This window comes from Perognathus longimembris, chromosome 17, assembly GCF_023159225.1.
Source record: "Perognathus longimembris pacificus isolate PPM17 chromosome 17, ASM2315922v1, whole genome shotgun sequence".
NCBI lineage: Eukaryota > Metazoa > Chordata > Mammalia > Rodentia > Heteromyidae > Perognathus > Perognathus longimembris.
In genome coordinates this window covers 39170291-39181378 of record NC_063177.1, presented here as the reverse complement: position 1 = coordinate 39181378, position 11088 = coordinate 39170291, and the positions used below count along the sequence as shown (strand labels likewise).

At 56.3% G+C, this 11088-nt stretch overlaps 2 protein-coding genes across 4 annotated transcripts; one reads left to right on the top strand and one right to left on the bottom strand.

The window, feature by feature from the left end:
* Positions 1-553: 553 nt before the first annotated feature.
* On the bottom strand, positions 554-1180 carry Hspb9 (heat shock protein family B (small) member 9). Its single transcript, XM_048366199.1, has one exon. The coding sequence runs from the start codon at positions 1151-1153 to the stop codon at positions 689-691; it is 465 nt and encodes a 154-aa protein (XP_048222156.1). The 5' UTR covers positions 1154-1180; the 3' UTR covers positions 554-688.
* Positions 1181-2610: 1430 nt separating this feature from the next.
* Kat2a (lysine acetyltransferase 2A) lies at positions 2611-10977 on the top strand. 3 transcript variants are annotated; one of them, XM_048366197.1, is made up of 18 exons: positions 2611-2989; positions 3121-3244; positions 3791-3936; positions 4070-4159; positions 4991-5172; positions 5271-5462; positions 6284-6390; positions 6571-6681; positions 6773-6909; positions 6993-7201; positions 7423-7549; positions 8702-8812; positions 9316-9459; positions 9719-9833; positions 9924-9960; positions 10052-10115; positions 10203-10287; positions 10402-10977. In XM_048366197.1, exons 1-18 carry the CDS (start codon positions 2651-2653, stop codon positions 10593-10595), a joined length of 2514 nt encoding a protein of 837 aa, XP_048222154.1. In that variant the 5' UTR covers positions 2611-2650; the 3' UTR covers positions 10596-10977. The 3 variants fall into 3 exon arrangements, with proteins under 3 accessions (XP_048222154.1, XP_048222155.1, XP_048222153.1); XM_048366198.1 differs by having other exon boundaries at positions 6770-6909; positions 9927-9960; XM_048366196.1 differs by having other exon boundaries at positions 6770-6909.
* The last annotated feature ends 111 nt before the right edge of the window (positions 10978-11088 follow it).

Here is an 11088-nt window from a genome sequence, read left to right as displayed (position 1 = left end):
TCTTCGTCTTTCTCTAGCAGCTTATCAGACAGTGTCCTCTCCAGTTTATTGTAGTTAATTTAAAATGAACTACTGAGTGTTCTTAAACACCCCACTCCCCTCCACACACACAATTTGAGGGGATGCTTGTGGTCATGGTAACCAAGAGAAACCGTAAGGATGTAGGACTTGGACAAAACTGACCTGGGGCCAGCCAGGCTGGAAGCTGCGGGTCCTGCATTTTCCTCTCCACCTCCCTGGCCCTCATCAGCTTACGTTAAGGGGATACAGAGTTCATGTTTGAGAGACCATTGATCTCAGATGACCACTAGGATTTTTTGGCTGGTCTGCACTAGGCAGGCCTGTCAGGTGAATCTACTCATCCTCTTCCTTGAAGAAGGGACACTGATAACTCAAAACCCAAGGATGTAGCACCTCACTTGCCTCCTGGCACCCCCCCCCCCATACACACAGGTCCAACTTGCCCCACCCAGGTCTCCGATCCCTTCACTGGTTCTGGGTCCAATGACACCCAGATTCCCTAGTTTTTCCCAGGGCCTGAGGCCTGATTCTTGGCCCACCACCACCTGGGGTGACTCTACCTGTAGTTCCAACCCCCCCCCCCATCTGACCCCAACGCCAGAAAAGACAGGACTCTTAGGCTGCTCATCACGGTGGTTGTTTACTGGGTCAGGCTAGGTGAAACTTTTCAATTAGAGCCTTGTCGCCTGGGTCTCAGGGATGGGTCAGTGTGGGCCTGGGGCAGAGGCAGCGTCCGGCACTGGCCTCGGACCCACAGCTGGCCGGAGGGGGTCAGGCAGCACGACATGGCGGCCGGGTCTAGGTCAGGTGGCAGGAGCATCTGTCGGTGCACCTTCTGCTCCATTCGGCGGTAACTGCCTCTGACCGGGTCCGAGCCTTCCTGCTGTCTCTGGCCCGTCACCACCAAGCTTTGGCCATCCACCTGCACCACCAGTTCCTCTGGGGCAAAGCCGAAGGCATCCATCTTCACTTGGAAGTCATCTTGGGCGTGATCACGGTTCACGTTCAGTCCCTCATCCCTGAGCACCCGCACTGGCAGCGTGGCCACCTGGTTCCGTTCAGCGATGGACACATTGGAAAACCGGGGCGCCACACGGCTCTCGGTGGAGAAACTGCCACTGACCCGCTGCATCCGAGTGAGCAACTGCTATGGGAGGGCTCGAGGCTCTGCGCGCAGGGCCGGGCCCGGCAGGTGCGCGGGAGGGCAGGCGGGGAGGGGGGGGAGGAGGGCGCCCTGCCCCGCCCCGTCCCTCCCCTGCCCATCCCGCATAAGCCCCACCCACCCAGCCAGCCCACCTCCGGCCACCCGGTTCCTCCAGCCCCAGCCAACGCTGGCAGTGTTCCTGGTTAACCATGCTTATCCTACGTCCAGTGCCAAGTTGTCAGTCGTCTTGCGGCCTGGACTCTGCTCCTCCCTTCGCCCTTCACCAGCATCAGAGGGTCCAGGGCTGTGGCCGCAGACGATCCACGGAGCATGCAGGATCCCAGCCTGCGTGGAAGTGGATGGTTGGTACACTCATCCGTTGACAGCCAAGATCCGATGGAGTTGCCTGGCCGGAAGAAGACCGTCCTGCCCTCTATGAACCAGGCCTAGGACTGGGAGGACTGTTTGCTTCCTGGATAGAGACAGAAGGGGCCTTCCTGCTCCATCTATGCTTAGAACACCCTGCCTTTCCCTGACCACACATAATCCCTGCCCTGACATGAATTCTGTCTTGAATTCCCTTCCTGTTCTATAGCCCTCGTGGCTGGGCTTGGAAACCACAAAGATGAAGACATCCAAAGGCCAGGCTTTATTTCTCCGTCCTCACCTTGGTGGCTTTCTTTGAGACTATCACAGCTGCAGCTATGCCTGTGCTCAGTGTTTTCATAGTAAAAAAAAAAAAAATCCTTTTTGTTGAAATATGCAATACAGAAAAGTGCACAAAAAGGTACAGCTGGATATCACAATGTCAATACCACATAGCACGAAATGTCGAACTGTTGCTACATTTAAGCTAAGACCTAAATTCTAGGTTGGCTAGCCTGTAGGATAGGCCTTGGAACTGGGGGGCAAGCAGTGAACCCCAGGCCCAGGTCTGATTATAGTCTCCTCAAACATCTCCTCCCTGCTCTGCATTTCGAGAGGATGCTGGTGGTCATGGAAACCAGGAGAAAGTTAGCTCTGGTGATGGAGCTGGATGGGACTGACCTGGGTCCTCCCAGGTTGGAAGTTGAGGGTCTTGCATTTGCCTACCCGCCCCTTATCAGCTCACATCAACGGATCCAAGGTTGATATTTTAACACGGCTGGTCTCTGACATGACTGCTTCCCTTGCCATGGGTGGGCTTCAAACCCCACAAATCTCCCCAAACAGACACGCCTGGGTTTTGAGATGTCGCGTGTCCCCAAGAGGACAGCAATCACGACGATCCTAGACGGCCTCTAGGCACGAGTGAGAGGCGGTCACAAGGGGGTGCTACGTGGGACCAAGCCACAGAAAAGTCTGGAAAGCGGAGGCAGAGGGGCGTGGCGCGACAAGACTACAACTCCCATGGTGCAACAGGAAGGCGACGCCTGCGTACTGCGCGCCGGTTGCCCATGCGGCCCTAGGGCTGGGAGCGCAGTGCCGCTCCACTGCGGGGAGGCCATGGCGGAACCTTCCCAGGCCTCGACCCCTGCCCCGGCCGCGCAGCCCCGGCCCCTTCAGTCCCCGGCCCCTGCCCCAACTCCGACTCCTGCGCCCAGCCCGGCTTCCGCCTCCACTCCGACTCCCACCCCGGCGCCAGCCCCCGCCCCAGCTGCAGCGCCGGCTGGGAGTACCGGGGCTGGGGGCCCCGGGGTAGGAAGTGGGGGGACTGGGGCCGGGGGCGATCCGGCTCGACCTGGCTTGAGCCAGCAGCAGCGCGCCAGCCAGCGGAAGGCGCAAGTCCGGGGACTGCCGCGTGCCAAGAAGCTCGAGAAGCTTGGGGTCTTCTCGGCTTGCAAGGTGGGGGCGGGGCCTGGGACGAAAGGGGCGGGACTTGGGGGCATCCCCGGGCTCGAGTGGGAATGGGGCGCAGCTCCCAGCGGCCCCGACACCCAGGGCACGATGTCACTGACCGATCCTTCCGCCTCCAGGCCAACGAAACCTGCAAGTGTAATGGCTGGAAAAATCCCAAGCCCCCCACCGCACCTCGAATGGACCTGCAGCAGCCAGCTGCCAACCTGAGCGAGCTGTGCCGCAGCTGTGAGCACCCCTTAGGTAAGGCAGGCAGCGCCCTGGGAGCAGGTGTAACGTCCTGTTGGACGGGGCAACTTTACCATGAAGCTTCTCAGAAAAATCAGAGCTGCTTCTGAGTAAAGGTTGGGTTGGGATTTATATGTGCCAGGCCATGAAAGGCAGGAGCCATCCGCTGGGACCGGCCGTCAGTCTCCCAGCTGGTCCACATGGATTGGAGGGAATGAGGATGTATTCTTTTAGGATGGATGGCAAGAAATGCAGGAAGCCCTGTGGATTATTATTTCTCCCCCCCCCCTCCCCCTTGCTCCTCTTTCTCCTCTTCCTCCTCTCTTCCTCCACTCAGGGCCTCAAAGCTCTCATTTGGCCTTCTTGTTCAAGGCTGGCACTCTTGTTGCTTGAGCCACACTTCCACTTCTGGCATTTTGTTGGTTAACTAGATGTGTCTCGTGGACTTTTCTGCTCAGGCTGGCTTCAAACCTCGATCCTCAGATTTCGGATTACAGGTATGAGCTGCTGGCACGGAGATCCTATGGATTTCTTCTATCCTTTCTTCCCCATACCTTGCAGCTGACCATGTGTCCCACCTGGAGAATGTGTCAGAGGATGAGATTAACCGGCTGCTGGGCATGGTGGTGGATGTGGAGAACTTATTTATGTCTGTTCACAAGGAAGAGGACACAGACACAAAGCAGGTCTATTTCTACCTCTTCAAGGTGAGCTTTCATGGACTGAGAGTTTGTGAGTAGATGTGGGAAGGCATTTGTGAATGTTGGGGGTGGGAGGGGGAGAGGCTGAGTTCTGAGCTCTGCTGCCCGTCACTACTCCTCCCCTTCCTCTTGCCTGTAGCTCCTGCGGAAATGCATCCTGCAGATGACCCGGCCTGTGGTGGAAGGATCCCTGGGCAGCCCCCCATTTGAGAAGCCTAACATTGAACAGGTGGGACAGGAACTTGTTAAGAGGAGAACTGGGGGCAGCTTGGAGGAGTGAGGAACTTGTGTTCTCCACTGTCTTCAAGGGAAGAGGTTCAGAGAAGGGCCATGTTCCCTGATAACATGAGGGTAGCCCAGGGCTGTTGCTCTTTGCAGAATCCCAGAGTGAGAGTTGGTGGGGGTACCTTTTTTTTTTTTTTCAGTAGTGGAATTTGAGCTCAGGAGTTTGTACTTGCTAGGCATATACTTCACTCTACTGCTTGAGCTACATCTCAAGTGGATAGGATTTTTTTTTTTTTTTGCTTTGTTTTTGTTTTGTTTTGAGGGCTTGCATTCAGGGTCTGGCTCTCTTGCTTGGCTTTTTTGACCAAGACTGGATCTCTACCATTTGAGCCACACCTCTACTTCCAGATTTTTGCTGGTTCATTGGGGGTCTCATAGACCTTTCTACTCAGACTGGCTTCAAACTGTGATCCTTAGATCTCAGCCTCCTGAGTAGCTAGGCTTATATGTGTGAGCCACCAGCACCTGGCTTTTTGAATAAAGTGTGGAATTTTTGCCCCAGCCAGCACAGACTGAGATTGTCTTCTTTTTTTTTCTTTTCTTTTTTTTTTTTTTGCTGCATGTGTAGCTGGATGACAGGTACACACACCACTGAGTCTAGCTTCTGTTGGTTAACTGGAATTGGGGAAACTTTTTGCTCAATCTGATCTTGGACCACAGTTCTCCTAGTCTCCACCTCCTATGTAACTAGGATTGTAAGCATGAGCATCTTTGTGTGAGAAGCCCACACCACCTGCTCATGCCTCCTCTGGTTTTGCCCTGTCTCCCTTCTCAGGGTGTCCTGAACTTTGTGCAGTACAAGTTTAGCCACCTAGCTCCCCGGGAACGGCAGACAATGTTTGAGCTCTCAAAGATGTTCCTGCTATGCCTTAACTATTGGAAGCTTGAGACCCCTGCCCAGTTTCGACAGAGGTCACAGTCTGAGGATGTGGCTACCTACAAAGTCAACTACACCAGGTACAGTAGCCCAGACAGTGGTTCAGGAGGGAGGTTTGTAGGCCCAGGCTGGGTTCAGTGGTCTCCACCTTCATCACCTGCCACTCTCCCACCCCCAGGTGGCTGTGTTACTGCCACGTACCGCAGAGCTGCGATAGCCTCCCCCGCTATGAGACCACCCATGTCTTTGGGCGGAGCCTTCTGCGGTCCATCTTCACGGTCACCCGCCGCCAGCTACTGGAAAAGTTCCGAGTGGAAAAGGACAAGCTGGTGCCAGAGAAGAGGACCCTCATCCTCACGCACTTCCCCAAGTAAGGCCCGGCCTGGCTTGTTGGGATCTTGTCCCAAGGTCACGTCCTGGCTTTTGTCCCCTGTTTTCCAGGAAGGCTTCCTGGATTGGCCCCTCCTCTCCCTCCATGGCCTTCTGGGATCTGGGTGTCTACCTGGCAGACTTGCCCATGGCCCAGAAGCATCTTGCTAGTATTTGCCTTTGCACGTGCTAGTCGGGGGATGGCAGGTACATGCCCAAGCTAACGCTGCCCCCTCCCACAACCCTGGTAGACATTACTAATTGTTTCCCATGGGGGCCTGATACAGCTTCAGAATCCATCCCACCACAGCCCTCCAAGAAACCAGAGCTGACACTTGAGGTGAAACCAACTACACCTCTATTCTAGTCCTTTCTAGACCATACCTTCTTTCCTCCCATCGAAACCCGACTTCTAGCTCTACAGTTCAAAAGCCTTTGCTGGGAATAAGCAGTGGCAAGGTGGGGTGATTCTCAGCCCCTTTTCTTTGAGGGGAGTGAGGGAATGCAGACGATGCAATGCCCGGCCTGGCCTGTGTGGCAGGTGGCACAGGATGGCACTAGCTCAGATCCTGTTTCCCTGGGCCACACGAGGCCTCTGATCTCTGTCCTGAGTGTCTTGACCTTTCTCCCTCAGTTAGAGGTTCCCAGAAGGCAGTGGGCCGTGCCTCTCCATTGCAGCTGGCAAAGGCTGTCTCCCTTCTCGGGCTCACAGCCCCCTGACAGCAGGGTCTGTCTGGTCAGCCTGTAGTCCCTCTGGGCCTGGCTCAGGCTGTACCAAGATTGAAGGACAGAGGTGTGGGACAGTCTGTACCTTCCCCACAGGTTCCTGTCCATGCTTGAGGAGGAGATCTATGGGGCCAACTCTCCCATCTGGGAGTCAGGCTTCACCATGCCACCCTCAGAGGGGACACAGCTGGTACCCCGACCAGGTATGTGGCACAGTAGGCTCTGTAGGGTCTGCTTGGCCCTGGGATGGAGAGGGGCTGGGAATGGCAGCAGTGGAAACGGCAGGGGCCTCCTCTGGGGCGGGGGAGGGCCTTGATCCTTTTCAGGGACCTGCCAACACTCTGTTCTCTATCCCTGATTTTTGTTGTTTTTTTTTCCCTCAGCTACAGTCAGTGCCGTGGTCGTTCCCAGCACCCCCATCTTCAGCCCCACCATGGGTGGGGGCAGCAACAGCTCCCTGAGTCTGGATTCCACGGGGACCGAGCCCATGCCTGGTGGGTACTTGATTCCTGACCTCTGACCCTCACACACCTCTCCCTCCACCCTTCCTGCTGTCCTGGGTGACCTTGCCATCTTCCCTAGCAGGTGAGAAGAGGAAGCTCCCAGAGAACCTGACCCTGGAGGATGCCAAGCGGCTCCGTGTGATGGGCGATATCCCCATGGAGCTGGTCAATGAGGTCATGCTGACCATCACTGACCCTGCCGCCATGCTGGGGCCTGAGGTGAGCCACCTGGCCTGCTGAGCAGAAGGGGTAAAGTGCCCTAACCCACCTGGGCCCGCGCTTACCACATCTCTTCTGCCTAGACAAGCTTGCTGTCAGCCAACGCAGCCCGGGACGAGACAGCCCGCCTGGAGGAACGCCGCGGTATCATCGAGTTCCACGTCATCGGCAACTCGCTGATGCCCAAGGCCAACCGGCGTGTGCTGCTCTGGCTCGTGGGGCTGCAGAATGTCTTCTCCCACCAGCTGCCTCGCATGCCCAAGGAGTACATTGCCCGCCTCGTCTTCGACCCGTGCGTCCCCGGGAGCCCCAGCCCTTGGCACACTACACATGGGGGCTTTCTTTCCCTCACAGTTGGGGACACCTTCCTTCTGGTTTCAAGGCCCAACTTTTGAGGAGTGTTGCTTCTCAGTTCCCATCCCGGAGGATAGCTCAGTCCCCTGGAGCTGGACCTGAGAGTACTGGGGGATACCTGGGGGACAAATAAGGGCTGACATACCCTCTCTGTCTTAGGAAGCACAAGACTCTGGCTTTGATCAAGGATGGGCGGGTCATCGGTGGGATCTGCTTCCGCATGTTTCCCACTCAGGGCTTCACGGAGATTGTCTTCTGTGCTGTCACCTCCAATGAGCAGGTCAAGGTGAGCTCAGTGCCCTGACCCTGACTCCAACCCCATCCCTCCACCTGCTTCTGAATTTGAACCAGGTCAGAGCGGCCGAGTGAATGTGATACAGCCCCAGTCCTTCCTGTCGTGGCCCTGCAGTTCCTCACGTCCCCACAAGGTGGCAGTTGCACCTTGGAAACTGCACTTTAAGGATGTACCTGTTGATAAGTGAGGCCCAACAGCCTGTAACACGCAACACATGTTGGTGTGTATGTGTGCATGGGTATGCTGGGGCTAGAACCCAGGACTTTGTACATGCTAGAGGGTGCTGTACATCTGAACCCTGTCTCCAGCCAGCAGCACTATTTCTTCTTCAATATTTGAGAGTTGAACTCAGGGCCCTGCACTTGCTAGGCAATGTCTGCCACACCCCCAGTCTTTTTGTTTTCCATTTTGGTTTCAGTATTTTCAGATAAGGGTTCACCTTGGGCCATGCCACTCCTAACTGCCCCCTGAGTAGTTGGGACCTTAGCTGTGTACCATAACACCTGACTGGTCTTTTGAGACAGCTTCTTGCTCACTTTTTCCCCAAGCTGATATTGTAACTCATCTTCACCTCCTAAGTAGTTGGATTCTCGTAGGTATGAGCCACCGGCAAACACTTTTTAAATGAGCCTATCTTCATTACAAGAACATTTCTATACCTTAGGGAATTAATAGTGATTACAGTCGCCCTATGCTGATGGTCCTGACTCAATTGTTGTTACAGCAGATAGAGGCTACATCACCTTCCTGTTTCACACAGACCAGATCTGCCTGGCCCTGCCCTGTAGTGGAGACTCTGTTTGGGATTTAGTCATTGTGATGGCAGACCCTTGTGACCAACCCCACTTCCTTCCCCTCCATCGAAGGCCTAGGGGACTGCAAGTCCATGAGCTGTGTAGGCCTGGGATCCCTAGCCCCTGCGTGGCATCCTGGCAGACTGACCTCGTTTCCTAACTAAAACCTGAGTTCTTAGTTTTCTGTAAAATGGTGATTTTACTTCTCTTGGATTTAACTGGGGTTGGGGGGGGGGGTTGGTCTGCAGTTTAGCAAGCACTTTGCCGGCTGCCTTTCCTCCTTCCTGCCCTTGGTCCCTGCAGGCTTTTTCCCACCTCTATCCTAATCTGCCCCCGCCCTTCCTGCCAGGGCTATGGCACTCACCTGATGAATCACCTGAAGGAGTACCACATCAAACACAGCATCCTCTACTTCCTCACCTACGCTGATGAGTATGCCATTGGCTACTTCAAAAAGCAGGTGGGTGGGGCTGGGAAGGACTGGTGAGACTGTTGAAAGGGGTGACATTGATCAAGATACATTGTATTAATAAAAGGCTTTGTGAAATGGCAACTCCTTTGTACAACTACTTAAAGAGAATTTTTTTATAAAGGGGGAAAAAGGAAAGCAGGAGAGCCTCCCCTTCTCCTGCAGGTCCTCCTCTGCAGCCCCCTGCTGTGGAGGAAGCCAGAGTCTCTTCATGTCCCCTCTTCCACTTGGCACCTAGGAGGAAGTCCTTCCTCCTGTCTTGCTTCGTTCTTCTGGGGCTCCTGTGGGGGCATTCCAGAGGACTTAGGAGGCACATGGGAGTAGGTGGGGGTGCTCAGCCAACCTAGAACCTTCCCATGGACAGATGGAGTCCTCACAGTGCCACCGGGAGATTCAAGAAGTGGCACACACCATTACTCAGGTGCCCCTGGGGAGAGGGGCGTGAAAATTGAGTGTTTTTGCTGACAGATGTCTTTTCCATCACCCCTCCCCAGGGCTTCTCCAAGGACATCAAGGTGCCCAAGAGCCGCTACCTGGGCTATATCAAGGACTATGAGGGGGCGACTCTGATGGAGTGTGAGCTGAATCCCCGGATCCCGTACACGGAGCTGTCCCACATCATCAAGAAGCAGAAGGAGGTTATGCATGCACATCCATGAGGGGTTATCACGAGCAGACGTGGAGGCTGAGCAGATGTGTAGACCTGTATTTTGTGTGTGTGTGTGTGTGTGTGTGTGTGTGTGCGCGCGCGCGCATATGGTGAGGATGGGCTGGGTCTTGGTTCTTGCCCAGCCTCGGATGGCAAATTAAGACGATAACCAGCAGAGGTTGACTGCGGCCCTGGGAAGGTTGTGGCTGGGGCTGGAGTTGGCCAACTCAAACCCCTTCTTCCCTCAGATCATCAAGAAGTTGATTGAGCGCAAACAGGCCCAGATCCGCAAGGTCTACCCAGGGCTCAGCTGCTTCAAGGAGGGCGTGAGGCAGATCCCCGTGGAAAGCGTCCCCGGCATTCGTGAGTAGGGGTTTTGCCGAGGGGGACAGGAAGGCATGTCGCTTGGGGTGAGGACAGGTGTTCTTAGGGATGTTCTCTCCCCCTTTTCAGGAGAAACCGGCTGGAAGCCGTTGGGGAAGGAGAAGGGGTGAGTTTGTGTAGAGAGGGAGGTGGGTGGCAGGGCACAGGAAGCCAGGGCCTCACTCTCCCTTGGCATCTCTCTCTCTCATTCATCCCAGCAAGGAGCTCAAGGACCCGGACCAGCTGTACACAACCCTCAAAAACCTGCTGGCCCAGATCAAGGTGAGGAGGCCTCGTCCGCCCGCGGGTGGTGGTTTTACGGCCCCTTCTGGGGCAGCGGCGTGACCCCAGCCCACCTTTCCTCTCCAGTCACACCCCAGCGCCTGGCCCTTCATGGAGCCCGTGAAGAAGGCGGAGGCCCCCGATTACTACGACGTCATCCGCTTCCCCATCGGTGAGGACCCGCACTCCTCTCTTTCCGGGGGGACCACACACCCCATTCCCCCGGGGGGGACATACTTGGTGGGCCTCCCCGTCTTGAGGCCGTGTGTCCCGCCCGCGCCCCCAGACCTGAAGACCATGACGGAGCGCCTGCGCAGTCGCTACTACGTGACCCGGAAGCTCTTCGTGGCCGACCTGCAGCGGGTCATCGCAAACTGCCGCGAGTACAACCCGCCCGACAGCGAGTACTGCCGCTGCGCCAGCGCGCTGGAGAAGTTCTTCTACTTCAAGCTCAAGGAAGGCGGGCTCATCGACAAGTAGCCCACCCCCGGCCTCGGGCCTCGAGGAGCGGGGCGCCCGCCCAGGCCTCCCCACCCCGCGCCGGCCCACGTGGGCCGCACCGCACCGCACCTCACCTCACCTCACCGCACCGGGGCCCAGCCCCCGCGGGGCCGGCCGGAGGATGCCCTGCCCTGCCCTGCCGGGCCCGGGCGGCCCCCAGCCTGTGGGGCCCTCGCGGAACTGTGGAGCCCGGCCGGGCCCAGGTGCCTGACTCCCCTTGTAGCCGGTCTGGAGGGGCCGAGGCCCACCCTGCACTGTTCTGGCCGCCTGTCCCCAGGGGTGGGGCGGACATAGGGACCACTTACTCCTTGTGTCATTACTCCCTCAGAGGGAACAATAAAGCTTTTTTTTTTGTTTTGTTTTTTGGTGTGTGGTTTTTTTTTTTTTGCCCCCCTTGTGTGATTGTTTCTTCCGTGTAGTTCCAGATTCAAAAGGCTCCCTCCCTCTCTCCCTCCCTCCCTCCCTCCCTCCA

Bases quoted from the DNA above. Each gene is read 5' to 3' on its own strand.
- Kat2a (XM_048366196.1), top strand. From the start codon at position 2,651: ATGGCGGAACCTTCCCAGGCCTCGACCCCTGCCCCGGCCGCGCAGCCC. The intron at 4,160-4,990 runs GTGGGACAGGAA...CTCCCTTCTCAG, and splicing joins AGAAGCCTAACATTGAACAG to GGTGTCCTGAACTTTGTGCA. The intron at 7,202-7,422 runs GTGCGTCCCCGG...TCTCTGTCTTAG, and splicing joins GCCCGCCTCGTCTTCGACCC to GAAGCACAAGACTCTGGCTT.
- Hspb9 (XM_048366199.1), bottom strand. From the start codon at position 1,153: ATGCAGCGGGTCAGTGGCAGTTTCTCCACCGAGAGCCGTGTGGCGCCC.